The sequence below is a fragment of the Gouania willdenowi genome, chromosome 5 (assembly GCF_900634775.1).
Source record: "Gouania willdenowi chromosome 5, fGouWil2.1, whole genome shotgun sequence".
NCBI classification, from domain to species: domain Eukaryota; kingdom Metazoa; phylum Chordata; class Actinopteri; order Blenniiformes; family Gobiesocidae; genus Gouania; species Gouania willdenowi.
In genome coordinates this window covers 30,063,900-30,084,469 of record NC_041048.1, presented here as the reverse complement: position 1 = coordinate 30,084,469, position 20,570 = coordinate 30,063,900, and the positions used below count along the sequence as shown (strand labels likewise).

The 20,570-nt window shown below is 41.8% G+C and overlaps 1 protein-coding gene across 2 annotated transcripts in view; it reads left to right on the top strand.

Moving 5' to 3' along the window:
* Positions 1-6,949, top strand: part of wnt4 (wingless-type MMTV integration site family, member 4) — a 184,944-nt gene extending 177,995 nt beyond the window's left edge. For both annotated transcript variants that reach the window (XM_028446959.1, XM_028446960.1), the window contains exons 3-6: positions 110-263; positions 529-660; positions 898-1,040; positions 4,430-6,949. In XM_028446959.1, the coding sequence (XP_028302760.1) occupies positions 110-263; positions 529-660; positions 898-1,040; positions 4,430-4,900 (900 nt within the window). In that variant the 3' untranslated portion in view covers positions 4,901-6,949. The remainder of the gene's footprint in view (positions 1-109; positions 264-528; positions 661-897; positions 1,041-4,429) is intronic.
* The last annotated feature ends 13,621 nt before the right edge of the window (positions 6,950-20,570 follow it).

Below are 20,570 nucleotides of genomic sequence, written 5' to 3'. Positions count from 1 at the left end.
GAACAATGTTGGCAAGTGATTTTAGTAGACTAAATGTGTGTGTGTGTGTGTGTGTGTGTGTGTGTGTGTGTGTGTGTGTGTGTGTGTGTGGGTGTGGGTGTTCTCCCAGGTTCAGATCTGTAAACGCAGTGTGGAGGTAATGGATGCGGTGCGTCGCGGAGCCCAGCTGGCTATAGACGAGTGTCAGTTTCAGTTTCGAAACCGCCGATGGAACTGCTCCACTTTGGAGACCATGCCCGTGTTTGGCAAAGTGATCACCCAGGGTAGGATTATACACCGCACATAAACCAAAAGGGGTACCAGCTACTAAACTGTTTTATAACGCATAAACACATTTATTCAGCAACCTCTCGTCTTTCAGCTTTTTTTCTGTCATATAACTTTTAATATACTGTGAACGTGTTGGACTTAGCTTAGTATCCGCATTGTTTAAGTGTACATTTCTCATTGTGTGTGTGTGTGTGTGTGTGTGTGTGTGTGCGTGTGTGTGTGTGTGTGTGTGTGTGTGTGCTTGTGTGTGTGTGTTAGGCACTCGAGAGGCAGCCTTTGTTTACGCCATCTCAGCTGCCAGTGTGGCGTTTGCGGTCACAAGGGCCTGCAGCAGTGGAGAGCTGGAAAAATGTGGCTGTGACCACAACGTTCATGGAGTCAGTCCAGAGGGTGAGTCTCTCATTTTCATACACACACAAAAAAGAAGCTTAGGTGCCAACTCATCCATTACACTCAAAAACACAACAAGAGTTTTTAAAGAACATTTACATAATTATTACAATTCAGAAGAATTTTAATAATTTATCTTGTTTACTTCAGAATTCCTGCAAAGAATTATCTTTTTACAAACAAGGTGAAAATTAAATGCTAATCAGGTAACATCACTAACTTCCTCTCCACATTCAGGTTTCCAGTGGTCCGGTTGCAGTGACAACATTGCCTATGGAGTAGCCTTTTCTCAGTCTTTTGTGGATGTGAGGGAGCGGAGTAAAGGCCAGTCCTCCAGCCGTGCTCTCATGAACTTACACAATAACGAGGCTGGAAGGAAGGTAAACATCTTACCTTTAACTGTTGGTCATGAAATGTCCGTTCCTATCTGTTTTTAATCATGTATTAAATTGTATGCTAAGGGCCATGTAAAGAAGACCAAGTAAGTTCATCCACTAATTGGCTCATCGAAAAGAATTTGCAGCTCTAGAACCAATAAAAAGTACAAAATCTAAGTCAAACCGGTTCATTCCCAAATCCTTATTCCTGGTTCTGGAGAGCCACTGTCTATAGCTTTGTTACAAGTTTGTGTTGAAGCACATTCAGGATAGTTGCTCCACATTAACCATGAGGTAAAGTTAGAACTTCATGGTTTCATCATTGACCTTTAGACCAGTGTTATTTTTGACAACAATTGGTTTCATTTTGGTCTTGGTTACTCTCCAAAGGATCAATTTAGTTAAAGTCACATTGTTTTGTTTTAGTTAAAAGTCTGTGGAAATCAATCTTATTATAGTTTTAATAAAATGTTTAGTCTCATTTCAGTGTCTTTTTTCTACACTTTGAGAGTTTTATTATCTGTAATAGATTTTGCAAAATGTTGTTTGCCAAGGTAATTAAAATTCCATTGTAAAAAAAAAAAAACCCTCTATGGACTGCTAGAAAAAGTGCAAGAATAAAGCTCATCTCACCATTAATGGGACAATATGTAACTTTTTTGGCATCATTTGGTCAAAAATCCGTAATCATCTTTGAGCATATTGTAATCAAAGTGTTCTGAGTGGACAGTGAATCTATTCTCTTTTTCCTGGCCCTGTAAAATGACATTTATAAATCCAGGAGTGTGACGCACCTAGAATCTGGATGTTAGCCAATCAAAGATCTTTCTACAAACACGTGTGCTCATGAGCTGTTTTTGGCGTTACTATTGGCTGCTCATCTGAAGTCAGACGCGTTCAGGTACCCACGGTAGTAAAAGTTAAATGACGGACGTTCCAGCAGAAGTCTCCATAACAGCGTTAGAGACAACAGTTATAAACAAATCAAGCAGAAAAAGGCAGACCAAGGTGGAGAAGCAACAGTTTAAAGCCACAAACATTTGCATCCTTGCGGACTGATGGGATGAATCGCATGTAAACCAAGAGAAGCTAATTCAAGGTGAATTAATTTTGTAGTCTGGATGCAGACTTATGGTTATCAGCTCAGAGTGGCAGGTCAGCTGGGATCACAGCCGTCTCTGTGTGATCTCTGGCAGGGACGAGCCGTTGCTCAGGACAGTAACTACAGAGTAACACTGGTGCCTTAAGGTTAATAATGATTGTTTAAATAATGCATTTTATGTGGATTGCACTTTACATTTGAAAGATCTCAAAGTGCTACAGAGCAGAACATAATGATAAAAGACAGCATCACAATTTTCAAATTTCATTAACAAAAATAATGTGTTAAAAAGAAGAACCTAAAGCAGAATGCTTTTGTGGTCTGTGGGACCCCCAGACAGGGTGTTCAACAACTTCGGAGCTGTAGAGCAAAACGCATGATCACCCATAGCACGGAGCTTGATTCTGGGGGCTTGGAGGGTGTTTGTGGTCTGCGGGTTGAGGAGGAGTCAATAAATGCTGGTGGTTGAGGAGGAAGACCTTGTACTCATTTCTGAGTGGGACAGGGAGCCAGTAAAGAGCTTTCAGAATGGGAGTGATATGATGGTTTTTGTGTACCCTCATTAGAATACTGTTTTGGATGTACTGTAATCTCTTGCAATCACTGCAAAAAAGCTTTGCTCCTGTCACTATTTGAAAATAAATGTTCATGCACAATGTGTTTAGCTAAAACACAATTTAAAAAAACAAAACAACACATTATACTCCAGCATTTAAGAGTTCAAAATACTGTACAATCATTTTAGCACGGATGTCTTATGGCTCGACAGATGTGAGAGACATACTTTTCCTATTTCAGGATGTAGGACCAGTTGTTCTGATCATTAATTCATCAGGTCATTGCCAAATATGTTTAGGTTTCATGACTGTTCCTCAGGAAATCCACCTTGATCTGTTGACAACTGCCAGTCTTCGTCAGAGGAGTTCTGCTGATCGCCTTTGATGCTTCCTTTGAAGCATCTGCTATCTGCATCTGCTAGGGATCTTGGGGTTGTTTTGCACTGTTCATTTAAGTTTGACAGACAAATAAGTTCAGTCGTCAAAAATAGCTTTTTTCAGCTGCGTTTGCTCAGCAAAATCAAATCCTATTTGCCTCACGCCGACCTGGAGCATGTCATTCATGCTTTTATTACGTGTCGCTTAGATTATTGTAACTCTCTGTACTGTGGGCTCGATCAAACTTCCATCCGGCATCTGCAGTTGGTTCAAAACGCAGCGGTGCGTTTGCTCACGGGAACGAGGAAACGTGAGCACATGACTCCTGTGTTGGCCTCTCTGCACTGGCTTCCAGTCAGTTTTAGAATTCAGTTCAAGATACTGTTGATGGTTTTTAAATGTCTGAATGGGTTGGCTCCATCCTACCTTTCGGAGCTTTTGTTGATCTGTGATCCAGGTCGAACACTCAGATCCTCCAATCAAATGACTCTGGTGGTGCCAATAGCTAAGCGCAAAACCAGAGGAGCCGCTACGCTTTTGCCGTAGCGGCTCCGAGTCTCTGGAACAGCCTTCCGCTGAATGTCAAAATGGCCCAGTCCATTCATGTTTTTAAGTCATTGTTGAAAACCCATCTTTTTGCTTTGGCTTTCAACACAAGGTGAGCAGATCGCATGTATTTTATTATTATTGTTTTATGCTGTATATTTTGTGACTGTTTTTACATTGTATTTTATAATGTTTGCTGTACAGCAGTTTGGGCAGTTGTAGCTGTTTTGAAATGTGCTATATAAATAAACCTGACATTGACATTAACATTGAAGTTTCCTTCAAGTATCTGAGGAATAGTTGTCTGAATAAATGAAATCATAACATATTATTGCTGGAGGCCATTGCCAAGTTCAGAAAGCACATAGCAGCCATAAGTTTCATCTTTAGATTAATACAAAAACTATATTAAATATAAAGTTAATAACCTTTGAACATATTCAAGTTCAAAAGAGCTCATTCACTTTAATTTTAGGCTAAATTTGAAATACATGTCATTTCACTTTCATTTAAAATGGCACAATCCCAGATTGTGAATCCTGATGTGTCAAAAGTATCATTCAATTATCTGCGAAAGCTAAAAGAGAAAATCCAGTGACCAAACCTTGAAGATATGTTCTTACCCAAGTATGGGTTTTATGTCTGAATGATGGTACGCCAAAAGAAAAGAAATGTTCTGTAAACTTCAAATTTGAGTCATTAATGATATCAAGTGTCCTCTTGGGTCATTCAAGAGACATATACTAGCAAAAGGATAGGTTATTAAGTTTTCTGTCCCATCATCTAACAAAATACTTGTATCCTTGTAGGCAATCCTGTCCCACATGCGTGTGGAGTGCAAATGTCACGGTGTGTCCGGTTCCTGTGAGGTGAAGACCTGCTGGAAAGCTATGCCACCCTTTCGAAAAGTCGGCAATGTCATCAAGGAAAAGTTTGATGGTGCCACTGAAGTGGAGCAACGCAAGGTTGGCTCCACCAAAATCCTGGTGCCTCGCAATTCCCAGTTTAAACCACATACAGATGAAGATTTGGTATACCTGGAACCGAGTCCAGATTTTTGCGACTTTGACGCACGCACGCCAGGAATGCTGGGCACAGTGGGCCGCCAATGCAACAGAACCTCAAAAGCAATTGACGGCTGCGAGCTGATGTGCTGTGGTCGAGGTTTCCAGACGCAGGAGGTGGAGGTGGTGGATAGGTGCAGCTGCAAGTTCCACTGGTGCTGTTATGTCAAGTGCAAACAGTGTCGAAAAATGGTGGAGGTGCACACTTGCCGGTGATAGCGATGGCGGCGCGGTGGTTACTGCTGCTGGACAAAACAAAGAACCCATTAGAGAAAGATTTATGTGATTCAATTTTTTCCTGCACCAAACACCCTGTCCTTCTTCTGGTCAGAAGAGACAGACCAAGAGGCCTAAAGCTCTGTTGATGTAATGCCAACATAATGAATTTCAGTAGATTAGCCATGGCATACCCCACAAAGCTCTAGAGTCTGTTTGTTTTGTTTCAAACACAGAGCACTTTCCTGTCTCACTCACTCATGCTCATATTTGGTTTGTAATGGATGGTTTCTATTTTTATAATGTTTAACTTATTTGTTGAGACTGAAATAATTGACAAGAGGTGACCATAGAAGGAGGGACCAGTCAGTTGGAGGTAAAAGACACAAACTAGACCGATGTTGAGTTTTTGGTTTGGTTAAGAGGTGTTGGTTGCATGAGGAGGTTTGTTTACTTTCATGTCCTTGTAACTGCTGCTTCATGGACTAACAAAGGGAGACCAAGAGTCTGTTAGAGAACAGGCTCAAAGGACACAAAGAAAAGAATCGCAGACTAACATTCTGTGACTGACGGTACGTGTGAAGGAAGCAGCACTACACAGATGTGTGGTTGCCTTCCAATCGTGTTTACTTTTTACCCCAGCTATGCCTTGATGCTGCTCCGCTCACTCATGTTCATAGTCTAGCTGTCAGATGGACGATGATGATAATGATGGACCAAAGATGCCACTTTCAAGTTCTGCATTTTGGGTCTATGACACTGGTCCATGGGCATCAAGCAGCATCTTCATCGTTTGCTGTCACCTACAAGACAAAGGCCTTTTTGGTTTTTGGGCTAGGGGTTTGAATCATGAATAACTTTACAGTACACCATTATCATCATAATAACCCCACAGCTGAACATTTCTGTAATGTGTTTATGGTTATATTGCAATTGATGGCAACACAAGTCCCTGAGTTAAACATGTTACATTTGAAAATTAAGGTCATTCTGACCTTTGCATTGACCACAATTACTGTGGATGCCACAGATGAGCATTTTTGCTACAGACAACTGGTAGTTCTGAGCATCCTGGTATGAAGAACAAATATTGTTACACAAGTTCAAGCAATTGATGTCTATGGAATCCTACAACTATAAGGCTGACAACCAATGTATCAGCATTTCATCTTCAGAAAGACTGAACAGTGCAGTGTTGTTTTTTACATTGTGCATTAAACATAGCCTGTTGTTAAGTGCTCTCATATACCAAATAGGATTTATCTCTAAATTTGCTTCATTTTTTTTTTTTTTTTTTATTCTTTCAACTTTTAAGGTTTTTTTCCAAAATTGTGAATCAGTCCATATGTTTGAAAAAAAAATCAAAAGTTTGACATTATATGCTGGAAAACGCACCCATATTCTTTTGTGGAAAGAATTCTTCAACAGTACATCATCTCTTTCTTTGGACTAACTCTGAAACAACACTTGCACCATCTAGTGGAAAAGCAATAGATTAAACTTCTTTGAAATATTAAAAACAGAAGGTGACAGTGACGTATTGCAGATTCCTTCTACACTATCCAAATTGTCTTTTACATCAGGCACAGTATTGTGTTAATGTTCCAGACTGGACCTCATTGTGAATTGTTATGTATTTTTCTCATTTCAATCGATGTTGATCTTGGCCTCCTTCTCCTGCTGTACTTTGTAACCTGCCAAATGCTAGTTGGTCTAATGCAAACACAAGTAAAAAACATGGACATGCATGCGCCTGCAAACACATGCAATGTAAACACACACACACCCAAAGGGGTTTTCTCGAGGGTTACAAAACATTTTCATTGTGCATGATGACTGAAGCACTTTCTCTCCAAGCGCACATAAAGCCCTCACCCCACAGCAACAAACACCCAACTGTTATCTGAGGTTTCTGTTCACACACCTAATTCTCTCATACCACTTTCAGAACTCTGTTTTACCCGCAGCCATAAAGGCTTTTCTGTAACGTGCTACCATTATAGAGACATACTGTAGATCTGTAAAGACTTATACACTGAAGAAGAATATACTGCCTATGAATGTATGTTAATACTGAATATATACTGTGCCCAAAACAAATCCTGTTGTTTCAAAGTGTCTGTGTGTGTGTGTGTGTGTGTGTGTGTGTGTGTGTGTGTGTGTGTGTTAACCAGAGGTTCTCAACCTTGGGGTCAGGACCCCATTTGAAGTTGTGAGACACTGGGAGGGGGTCGCCAGATGCCTTCAAGAAAATATTTTTTGGACAATTTGAGGTCATTTTTGCTTATTTTTACCCTTTTTCTGCAAGTACACGAAATTTGTCATACTTGAACCTGTTTTCATCACTTTTGCCATAATTTTGCTAGTTTTAATACGTCTTTGCTATATTACTCCCATTTTTACATCAAATTTCAATGACTTTTCTGCACATTTTTTTTTCACTTTAACCACTAAACCATTTCCACCACTTTTCCTACCTAATGTCACATATGTTGACCCATTATTGTCACTTTTAACCTCTTTTCACCATATGTCATGCTTATTTTTGCCAATTTAACCACATTCACAATACGTCAGGCTCATTATCTGCCGGTTTAAACTAATTGTTCCAATATAGACATTTTGAAGCCTTTTTACCACTTTTTCTGTCTAATTTGCAACTTTTAACCAGTTTCTGTGGTTTTGAAAATCCCATTTCACCACCTTTTCCACCATCTTTGGTCACTTATAACCCATTTTATTTTTGATTAAAACAAGGATTTACAGCTTTAACTCATTCACTGCCATTGACGTTAATATACGTCATTTCAAATCCAAACGCTCACTGCCAATGGCGTATATATTGTATATGGTAATTGTGTTTTTCAACGGGGGTTGCTCGGAGACACTGTGGCGGAGTTCTCTCATGAATATCAGCCTTGTACTATGATGTAATGACCAACTGGTGCCATGTAGGTGGCAGCAGTGCACCTTTGGATGAGAGATTAGCCGTGATGAGCAGAGGCCAGAGGAAGAGGAAAAGCGTTGATCAGGGAGGAAATGGCGCAACAAGAGAAGACGGTGAAGCTCACAGCACCTCACACTCAAGCAGAGCATGTGTGGATCTAAGTGGACTATTGAGAGTGTCGTGATCATGAGAGACAATGAACAACAAACTGGGCCAAATGGGTCAACTCGGCATGTCGGGAGGAGGAGGAAGTTGCGTGTGTGGGAACTGATGGGAGGGGGAGATTTGGAGGAAGGCCAAAATACTGTAAGGGAACCATATACTGTAACTCTGACCCAGATAGCAAAATAATAACAATTTTGGCATCAAAAGCCCAGTCTCAGTGTTGTTTTTGTTGTTTTATAGAAGGAAGCCAATGTTGAAGTGTCCCTAAAGCAAATTAAAAAAAATGCTTCAAAGTTACGGACAGGTTTTTTTTAAAGGCTTTTTGTCAGAAACTGGCATTTTGTGTTAAACTTACCTACTGTATATTCAACTGCTGATTACGGATGAATGAAACAAGCTAGATATTAAAAAAAAAATTGAAAATCTGATGAAAGTAGAAAGTCTATTCTTGCAAAATCTGGTTTCAGATTTTTGATTGTCATAGTGTAAAATATTCTGTGGGTCTTTGAAAATCAGTCAAAATGCTCTAAAATGGCTGGCAGTGAGGGGGGTTTCTGTTCTGAAAATGGCTGGCAGCTAATGAGTTAAGATAAACTTCCTGGATAACAGTGCATATTATTCAGATAAGTAATGTGGTTATCACAGACTCATAGAACAATGGACCATCATTTTGCTGACTTTATGGATGGACCCCAAACATGTCTCCTCTTTATTCCCCCTTATATATGGCCCTGTTTCCACATGACTGTTCTTCAATGTTCATGTCTGCGTTCACCCACCTTCAGGTACAGTGGTCCCCTGTCTCTGGCACCTTTATTTTGGGGGTTGCTGGCTGAAAAGGTTGAGAACCACTGGTCTAGACAAGGGAGTATACCTGTGTGTGTTTGTGGTACATTTTATTATGCTACCTTAGGGCTCCCCTAAACAACTATAAACACTTTGTGGTGTGTAACAGCAGAGATGAATAGATATGTTTGCCAGCTGCTTGGGACCTGAAGCTTGTTTCCTTTATAAAGTTTCAGAGGCTACCTAATTGGGTTTAGGCTAGAGAGGCAGAGGCAGGAACACCAGACTCGAGCAGGGATTACACAGTAAGATGAAGACCCCATGGCTCAAGCTTTTCCCTAGCTTCTGTTTCTATCAATATTCCACTAACCACCCACACTCCACCATCCCCCCACCTCTGAGGGAGGCCAGTAAGTCTCTGAGGGAGACTTACTGGTCTCCCTCAGAGAAATTAAACCCTAAACATGCAGCATGGATCTGTCTGCTGTAAGGCCACCGTGATGGCTCCGATGGATCGTTCGATGGCAGACCCACTGATTAAAAATGTCGACAGATTTTTTTTGTGTGTGTGTGTGTATGCCACATATACAATAAGTCAGTGGTAGTTTGGAAACTTAAATCCCTACTGTGGTTTGCTGCAGTTGTGGCAGAGACAAGAGCCTGACAACATGGTCTAACCACTAAGTGCATGTGGGCGTGTGTGGAGTGCGTCAGAATTAAGATGCAACATGTCTCGGTTATGTGGGTTGATACAAATATGCTTTATTTGAAGTGATCACAGCCGACAATTGGGGCCAACACTAACCGTGCAACCATGTAGCTCACGAAACAGAATATCACTGTATTTGATCTCATCTCAGATTAGCCAAGGTTCACTCAATTACTGAAATAATTGATTGAACCATTATCAGCCAATACAGAAATCACTTTCCTAATTATTACCATATTTTTATTATAATGAAATATGAAAAATAGGTAGTTTTTGCTGAACTGATTAACTGATCATTAACTGGTAACTTGATACACAAAAGTGGAAATCTAGTTGATGTATCTAAGTTTTTTTTTTTTTCTTAATTTTATTTTTATTGCCGCCTTTAAAGTATTTAAAAGAGTTTTTACATTCGCCATTGTACACATTTACAGGACAATGTGCCAATAACATCTAATGGATGCAAAACGATAGTTATCGAACTTTGTGGACAGTTTTGATGATGTCCACAACTGCTTGAATGTGTCTGCAGTTGAACAGTATTTTAATTTGCATCATTGAAAGTGTCACTACAATCACAATACCTTAGGGGTTAACACTGTTCTGCCAACAATAAACACTAGGTAATAGAAGGAATATGATTAAATTTGTTTTCATACGTCTTTGCAGAAAATCTCTTCTTGTTAGGTGTGTTGAAACAGGAATATTTCTAGATAAATAGGATGAGGTTCTGACACCCCTGCTTTCAAGGCAGAGCAGACAACTGAGGTCAGAACTTTAAAAAGTAAGTATAATTGTTACACAGTGTATACATTGTGGGCCAGTGCACTTGATGAACCGTTCAGACATGCTTCGTCTGTGCGTCCTGACTGAGAAAGGCTGATATCACACCCAATAATATACACACGTACATATGTTTTATTGGTTTAACGTGTGCGGAAGCCATAAAGATTTGTTATACTGAGACATTATCCCATCCATAAATCTTCCAGTCAATCCATCCCCTTGACGGTCTGCAAGTAGTTCAAATTACACCTTAGTTAGTTGTGCATACCTCTGGTTTAAGGTTTCTGATGTTGTCTCCCTTTTCCCTCCTCAGTGTGCATATGTGAGTGTGAAGGGTTAACAGCACAGGTTGGCTTCATATTAATGCCACTCACAGGAGAAGAGCAGCTTTAGCCTCAGGCCAGCCCTCCCGGGCCTCTTTCAAACTCCCAGATCTCCTCAGCATACTTCTCATATTAAAAGAAAACAAGTTACACACATGAGACAGATGTTTCTTGTTTGTGATGACAGTTGCAATTCTTTTACTTGAAGCCTACCTCCTCTCCTCTTTCCTCTCATCTTTTTAATGGTTTCTGATGGATTTTGCCCCCCAAAATGCTTGTTGTATAACCAGATCATGAGCATGCATTAGCAGGTGTGCTTCAGGATGCACATCTAGCATTTATGTTACTATAGTGTTTTATACCAGCCAAAATAATATAATTTATTATGATTAATTACAGGTAAAGTGTAAAACACTGGTTGTCTCTATATGATGCTATCTTTTATTGGGTGGAAACTACAGTTTAAGACAAGATGGGGGGATTCAGTCAAAGTGGATGTGTTGGAAGAAGGAAAATTGGATTTAAAGACTTAGCTGATGATAATAAAGGAACCATCCTTGTTTTTCACTTTCATATCTTGTGGTAGTTTGGTTCAAATGAGATTGGTGAATTAGAGCATATGAGGATTTTTACAATATGTTTCAGGAGAAACATTGTACATTGGCAGTTTAAAAATGTGCTTCTCTTTAATTGCTTCTACTTTGACTTTTAAATTTGCTGTCTTACAACAGGAAACATAACCCAAATTTCAAACCTTATTGTACTGGGAGATGTAGAAAGAAAGCAACTACAGCGTAGTAGTCACATATTTAAACAAGAACAAATTGTATCTAACGTTGACACAGATACTTGTCAGTGTGATCCCTGGCCCTGCATTGCTTGGCCAAGCTTTATTTTGTAGGCATCTCAAAATTTGCTTTACACTAAATTTTCATTTGAAATTTTTGAAACAAAGCATGTCAGAGACAGTGATGGACTCTTCTTTCTGTACCTTTCCCTGTTTTCACAAATTAATGTGATTCTTATCTGTCCTCATGTAAAATCTGTTGCTTGAAGTGTACATTAAAGGAGCATGGGGCAGGTTTTGTGAAAAAATAAACATTCATTTTAAGACTTTTAATGCTAATGGTTGATGAAGTGCTCAAACCCAAAGAGAAAGAGCCCATATGCATTTTTCTTTCTCAAATAAATGACAAATGTACATTTGTTTAAGTGGTAAGCAACGATTTTATTAATAAACAACTAATATTGTCAACATGCTATTAGCACACGGGTAACAAGTGAACGCCAGTTGATGCGCGCTCCCGCGGCGGCTTGGCTGATGTGTCACTATGGAGTCTGATTTCTAGATCCTACCCTATACTCCTTTAAATCAGAACTACAGTATGTGCCTGAACCGCATAATGGACCAACAATAGCAGACACTGTGCGCAGGGATCTACTGACAACCCAAGCATAAAAATAATTTCTAAGGACTTCTTCACAGGCATAATGGCAAAAATATTGAAACTTTCATATTTGTTGTCTAACCAAATCACTAAAGCAAAAAAAAAAAAAACACTTTTTAAATACTATATAATAGGGTAATATGAGAGTCAAAGTTCGCAAGACAAGATTATTTACAATGCTGGGCTCATGATAACAATAGATTATGTATTTGGAAAGTGGGAAATAATACAACAAAAATGTGGGTAAAGCCTTTTCTACTCAATGGGAATATAAAAATAAATAAATAAATAAATAAATAAACAGTAACATAAATAAGACCAAAGGTTACTATATAAAGCACAACTCTGCAGAATGCAAAAACATAGACTGAAAATTCATACCTGTATAAAATAAAAAAAACAAATAATATCGTCATCATGACAATCTTGAAAAAATTTCCTATCTTTCCTATCTTCAAAAAATATGTTTTTTAAAACAACTAGAGTAGTCCATACATTCCAGATTTAAGACATGGACTGCTTGTTTTTTTTCAACAACATCTACATTTTCTGGCAGCAATTAAGACCTTTGGACACTGATATGTCACGTGCAGTTAAAAGATAAGCTTGCTTAGGACAGATGAAACTTATTCACAAAGGGCCATATTCTCCTACAGTATATGCGCTTAAGTGTTTTTTTTTGTTTTTTGTTTTTAACATGCATAGAGTTAAGCAGGTTTCTCTTTCACGTATTCTCCCATCTGGATTCCTGACCCAGCACACGTAAGGCTGTGAATGAAGGCCTTATCCATTGGAGGAGAATGTAACAGGTTTGTTTATTTTTCACATGATATGTGCATTAAAGTGCAGATCAGCCATGTTTTTCTGTCTAAGCCTGACCCAAACCCGACAAGGATTAACATATTTATGCTCCGACATAGTTAAAATCTTTTCTCCTTTTTGTGTCATACTAACAACACATTGGGGAAAGCCTGATTTTAATAAGAACTTCCTACATTTCCTCATATGTAAAAGTAAGGAACAGCAACAGATGAGCGCATCAGTCTGTATTTTGTTTTTGTGAGTGGTTGGTATTATTTAAATGATTCCATCTCAATCTGTTTCTTATGTCATTTTGAATGTTTTCTCTGTTATGTGTCTTTGCTGTTGTTTTGTATGTTGCTGCGGTAATAGTAAGTATATTAATCTCTTAGTGTTTTTGGTGTCATTTTCCAGATTTTGTTGTTGGTTGTCTGTTCTTTTTATTATTCAGTATATTTTTCTCTTATTTTGCATTTTCATTGTCATTTTGTGAATTGCTGGTAAGGGGAGTGGCAGGGGAGTGGTGGCCTAGTCGCAGGGGAGTGGTGGCCTAGTGCAGGGGAGTGGTGGCCTAGAGGTTAAGGACGCTGGGCTTGTAATCGGAGGGTTGCTGGTTCAAGGGGGTCACTGGGCCGTCACTGTGGGATGTTGAGCAAGTCCCTTAACCCCGCAAAATGGCTGCCGACTGCTCCTCAGGGATGGGTTAAGTGCAGAAGACAAATTCCAATAATGTACTAACATTACATGGCCAATTAAAGGCGAAAGCCTGATTTAATCTTAATATTTAGTAGTATTATAATTTTGAACTAAAGAAATAAACAGTATAAAACCCCAAATGTTTAATGCTTTCATTTGTTAATTTTCCTTCTCTCTCTCTCTTAAGTACCCCCTGTGGTGCCATTGTGTACCCTTAGGGGTACACATACCCCAATTTGAGAAACTCTGGTATATACAATAGAGTGAGTGTGTGTGTGTCAGGGTTATTATACTTGAAAATTAATTTGTTTTGTTGTTTAATTTTGTTTTTCGGATTTTACCTTTTTTCCCTCCAGTTTTAGTTAGTTTAACAAGTAATTAAATAAAAACAGGGGTGAAGCAGTAAATAAATATACATCATTTCAGACCTGACAAAATATAATTTAGGCCTAGTTTACAAAATATGGACATATTCAAGATTTGAAATCATCAAATATAGTTTGTTCCTAGTTTATGTTTCTTTGCCTTCTCTGAAAAGTGCTTTAAATGGGTCTCACCTGTCTTTATCCATGCTGAGTCAGCAGGTAGGCAGGGAAAGCAGAATTATTTAATTTCTCTTTCTATCGTCTCACTGCTTCACCTGTCAAAGCCACTTTATGACAGATGACTGTGATGTCAGACCCGACCATGGCGGGAGGGGGGTGTTAATGATCTGGCTGCATTCAACTCTGCACAGTCGCAGAGTGTCTCTGGGCGCTGGTTAACTGCGCCCAGAAACAATCAGAATCAGAATCAGAATCAACTTTATTGGCCAGGGGTGAATGAATACACACGAGGAATTTCTTTTGGTGACCTGTGCTCTCTCAGGTAGTATAACATTAAATAATAACAATCAACTAGAATAAAGAAAATAAATAAAATAAAGAAAAATAAATGAAAAAAGAAGTATAAACATAAATATAAGAGTAGTTAGACTAATATGTGCAAACTAAATAAAAATAACAAGATAATAATAATAATAATAATAATAATAATAATAATAATAATAATAATATAATGAAATAAAATAAGAATACAATAATAATAATAATAAGATAATAGTGCAGTAGTGCAGGTGAACATTTAAATGAAAATATTATGTCCATGAACATTCACAGTGACAGGTTGTTCCAGGGTTGATATGTTTAGTTCCAGGTTATATCACAGTAACAGAAACAGGTCTGACACTCTATGACTGTTTAGAGTTGATCAGAATGACAGCCTGAGGGAAGAAACTGTTTTTATGGCGGGAAGTTTTGGCGTACAGTGATCTGTAGCGTCTGCCGGAGGGGAGGAGTTTAAACAGATTGTGTGCAGGGTGTGAGGGGTCTGCAGTGATTCTACCTGCCCGTTTCCTGAGCCTGGACAGGTATAAGTCTTGGATGGAGGGCAGATCAACACCAATGATCTTTTCTGCAGTCCTGACTATCCTTTGTAGTCTGTGTCTGTCTAGTTTGGTTGTAGATCCAAACCAGACAGTGATGGAGGTGCACAGAACAGACTGAATGATGGAGGTGTAGAACATGATCAGCAGCTCCTGGGGCAGGTTGAACTTCCTCAGCTGTCGCAGAAAGTACATCCTCTGCTGTGCCTTTTTCCTGGTTGTGTCTATGTGGGAGGACCACTTCAGGTCCTGTGAGATTGTGGATCCCAGGAACCTGAAGGAGTCAATGAAGATTGACTGGTGTAGCAGTGTCAATTATGTATGCATGTAAAATATTTTGCTATAATTACACAAAATCTGTCATCTTAAGTTTATTTTATTTTATTAGTTCATACCTGACCAGTTGGGCCTCCAAATCAATAATGCTAGGTTCTGTTGTAGTGGTGTATACGTGGTATATACCTTGGGCTCTTTTGTTAACAATCTCCGTGTGAGAGGGGCATGTTTATGGGGAAAACTGACTGGAGGATTTGTGTGTGTGTTTCTGCTGCTGTCAGAATAAAACATCTCTAAACGCAGAGTCTCGACCGGTTACAATTGGTGCCGTGATGACCCATTGCATCCGCAATCAGCGCCCGTCTGGTCCCCAGGGTACGGATGCTTTGTCCTAGCTCCTGTCTCCTTCTCCCTGCTTGTCGCTGCTGCAGAGGAAGGCACTCGCTCCTGAGGACGCGCGAGGTTTGCTTTCTGGTTGGAAGCTCGCTTGACGCTTTGAGACTGCTTCAGTGTGGGGATAAAGCGCTATATAAAATCAAGTCCATTTACCATTTTACAGCCTCAGTCCCTATACAGATCAGTCATCCAGCAATGCTGTAGCACCACAGTTGAAGGTTGTTGTGCAGTCGGATACCAAACCTCCACCTTACTTCAGGGGTGACCATGCTGACGTGTTTTCTGTCCCTGAATGGAGGACATGATGAGTTGTTACCTGAATAGGGTGAAATGTGACACTGATGCTGAAATATTTGACCCAATAATGTCAAGATTAACTGGCAAAGCTCGGGATGTGGTGAAGGTGTCGCTCCGCAGCCGCCCTGAACTGAGTGCAGCCGACCTGCCCACAGCTGTAAATGGTAAAATGGACTTGATTTTATATAGCGCTTTATCCCCACACTGAAGCAGTCTCAAAGCGCTTTACATATCAGCTCATTCACCCAATCACTCTCACATTCACACACCAGTGGGACAGGACTGCCATGCAAGGCGCTAGTCGACCACTGGGAGCAACTTAGGGTTCAGTGACTTGCCCAAGGACACTTCGACACATAGTCAGGTACTGGGTTCGAACCCCCAACCTCTCGATCAGAAGACGACCCACTACCACCTGAGCCACGGTCAGCTGTCATTCTCTAACTTGCCTTTGAAGGACTACTATAGCACCATTCCTCATGTGAGAGTGCTTTAGACTATTGGATTCATCTTAACAAGTCAATCGATGCTGCCGATGAGTGTCTCCGGAGGCGGGGTAAATCTGTGGAGGACCCCAGTGCTGAGGTGGTGTTGATGTTTATTAATCATTGTCCTGATCCCAAACTTGCCATGGGATTCCAACTAAAGGCACCAGAGCAGTGGACTGCAGCTGAGGATCAGGAGTGTCTGGATGCTCACATGAGAAATATGAGACAAACAGCAGCCCACTCCCAACACATGGTGGGTTTGTCTGCCTGCGGCCAGAGCCCTCTTGATATAAGCGTGTCCCGGGCTGCTTTTGTAGCACACCAGCCAAAGCCCCCTCCTAACTCTCTGCCAATCTCTGCCCTGGCCTTGAGGTGTGCCCACGTGAGTCTGCTTCTTTGTCCCAACTGCCTTCTGCCGACTCTAACCTGACTCATACTGCTGTTGATTCCCCTACCACTGACTCTGGTGTTCAACAGGTTGTGGCAATGTTTGACAAAGTTCTGTCCTTTTGCAATGCCTCTCTTGTAGCCAACCAAAGACCAGTCAGGCGTCAACCAGGCAATCGTCAATCAGCCCACCGTCAGAGTAGTCAACCCCGTAACCCACAGGCTTCTGAGCCCTTTGGATGTAGAGTCTGTGGTTCCAGGGACCATTCCACCCATGCACACTGCAGGCTTTACAGATTGTGCCTCAACTGCTTCAATTCCGGTCACATAAGAAGTCAGTGCCCGCAGGCTTCTCTTTCCTCAGCCATGCCACCACCTTCTCCCTCCCCTGCTAATTTAAACTAGCCTGCCTGTGTAGAGAGAGGGATAACACGGGCGGTACCTTTGACACCCTCAGTGAAGAAAAATACTTACAATCAATCTATGTGAGCTGCTGTAGTAATGTTTGTAGTGACAAAACGGTTATAGCAGTGGGTTGACATAGAGTGGAAGGAGCTAGTGAACTGTTTTATGCTCCGGTGTCTGTCGGGGGTCAGCCTACTTTGAAGGGGATGCTTGATTCAGGGAGCATGTCATGCACGCTCAGTGTAGAGGCAGAGTCCAAGCTTAGAGCCGCTGGTGTTCTCCCGAGTCCTCAGCCTGTGCCCGGGAAGGTGGTTCTTATCAGCTGTGGTGGCCTCACAACACAGCCCAGCTGCATCTATGAACTTTATGGGTCCAAATTCATTGTACCTACTATTCTTGTACTGGGAGCTCATCCACTCCAACACCTCAGACCCAGACTGTGAGCAGTTCCTTCAGTTACTCAGCTGCATTACTCGTTGGTCTGGTCCTGAAATGCCTGACAAAGTTGGCACAGTCAGGCTCCGGCAGGCTATCACTCTTGACCCTCAGGGGGAGTATCTGGTGTGGGGAAAGCTGCCCGGTAGTGTTTCTGTGTCACCTGGGAGCGCTATCATTGTGGAACCCACCTCTTCATGTTCAGCCCCTAAAGACATCATTGTTGGACGGGTTGTGGCAGCCATGTCGGGTGATGGCTGGGTCCCGATGAAGATCCTTAACCCAACACTGAGACCAGTAACAATACGTTGCAATGCTAAAGTGGCAGATGTGCTTCCTTGTGTGGCGGTGGAGGACCTCCCACTCTTCCAGGGTGTGGGTAGACCACAGACAGGCCAGTTAACTGAAACTATTCCCAACACAGGTGACACTACTATCCTATTTCAACGACTTAAGGACTGTGGGTTAACAGATATCAACCTTGAAAGCTGTGAAGTGTCTGATGAATGGAAACAGTGGTTAGCTGAACTTGTGTTAACTTACCAAGATATCTTCTCCAAAGACAAGCTGGACTGTGGGGAGGCGAAGGAGTTTGTCTACCGAATCCACCTCACTGACGATCACCCCTTCAGGCTGCCATATTGCCGTGTCCCTCCAGCACACTATCACAAACTGAGAGAGGTGCTGTCTGAGATGGAGTTGAAAGGCATCATCAGTAAGTCAGTCAGCGAATATGTTTCACCGCTGGTTCTTGTCTGGAAGAAGTCAGGAGAATTGAGGATATGCACTGATTTTCGCTGGCTTAATGCCAAGACCACCAAGGATGCCCACCAGTTACCTCATCAAGCCAACTGTCTTGCTGCCCTTGGTGGTAACGCCTTTTTCAGTACCATGGATCTCACATCAGGATTCTACAACATCCCCCTCTATGAGTCTGACAGGCGGTACACGGCTTTCACGACACCCTTGGGCCTGTACGAGTACAACAGACTTCCTCAGGGCCTTTGCAACAGTCCTGCTTCATTCATGCGAATGATGATCAGTGTTTTTGGTGACTTGAACTTCTCCAGCCTCCTCTGTTATCTAATTGACCTACTCGTCTTTGCTCAATCTGAGGAGGAAGCCCTGAAACGGCTAGAGGTCGTCTTCTCACGTCTCAGAGCCAACAACCTGAAGCTGGTGCAGAAGAAGTGCTACTTCCTACGGAAGTTTGTGAGGTTTCTTGGTCATGTGGTGGACAGTAGTGGTGTTTCGGTTGATGAGAAGAAAGTGACAACCATCTCAGCTTTCATGAAGGAAGACCTCATGAATGATGACGGTCGCACCCCATCTCAGCGGAGGATAAAATCTTTCCTTGGGATGGTGCTCTACTATCAACATTTCATTCCCGGCTGTTCTTTCATCGCAAAGCCACTCTACGTCTTGACTGCAGAACAGAAGTGGAAGACTAAAGGCTCATTTAGTCGGAGACGAGCCGGCACCTTCCGAGAACTGACTCCTCAGGATTGGACTCCCGCCTGTGAGAAAGCATTTGGAGAGCTGAAAAACGCGCTCCTCAACAGTGTGGTGTTGGCACACCCAGACTTTGATAAGCCCTTCATCCTTTCCACCGATGTTTCGCTTGATGGTCTGGGTGCTGTACTGTCTCAAGTGCCTGCCGGCGAGGAGAAGGCAAGACCCATCGTCTTTGCAAGCAAAACGCTCAGCCGCAGTCAAACCAACTATCCTGTCCACAGGCTGGAATTCTTGGCTCTGAAGTGGGCAGTTTGCGATTAATTCAGCCACTGGCTAAAGGGTCATCGTTTCACTGTCTGGTCCGACAACAACCCTCTCACATACATCTTGACCAAACCAAAACTTGATGCGTGTGAGCAGCGGTGGGTCTCTAAGCTGGCCCCATATTCCTTCGAGATCAAACACATTCCCGGCAGGCTAAATGTGGTGGCAGATGCCCTCAGCAGAGATCCATTTGTGAAGCCTTTGAGGCAGCGGCTGCTGTGTGAACCTTACTCTGAGCTGCTGGACCAGGTATGTGACGTCAGTGATGGATGCATGCAGGATGTCTTCCGACTTACGTGCCAGCCACAATTTCTGGGGGGTCGTTCTCACTCTGCTGCTAACGTAGGCTCAATGTCTGAAGATGATGTCTCCCCTCTTCTTTCCTCCTTGGAAGAATGGGACTCAGCTCCCGGGCAGCGTGCAGCCTCCATGGCTGACCACCTCACCACCTTGGAACCTCCTGGCCAGGACGTGATGCCTACTTTGTCTTTTGCTGAGCTTCAGTCACACCAGCAGCTGGACCCAGTCATCTCAAGGGTTGCTCATTATGTTGACAGGAAACATAGACCTTCCAGACGTGAACGCTGCAATGAGAGCCAGCCAACTCTGAGAATCCTGAAGCAATGGGATAAATTAACACTTCTGAATGGAATCCTCTCTAGGGTCACAAAGGATCCCTTGACAAAACAGAAAAGGTTTCAGTTTGTTGTGCCTGAGACCCTGAAGAAAGATGCATTGTCAGGTGTTCACGACCACGCTGGTCATCAAAGTCAGCCCCGTACACCGTCTCTGGTCCACCAGCGTTTCTTCTGGGATAACATGGAGAAGGATGTCTGCGATCATGTGAAGCACTGTCACAGATACGTTCTCAGCAAGACTGCCGAGTCATCTGCAAGAGCCCCACTGGAGAGCATTAAAACAGCTGCCCCTCTTGATCTTGTGTGTATTGACTTTTGGTCAGCTGAGAACAATCACAACAAATCTGTTGATGTTCTTGTGATCACTGATCACTTTACGAAGTTGGCACATGCTTTTCCCTGCCAGGACCAGACTGCCAAGAGGGTGGCCATAAAGCTGTGGGACAACTTCTTCTGCATCTACGGCTTCCCTCAGCGCCTCCATT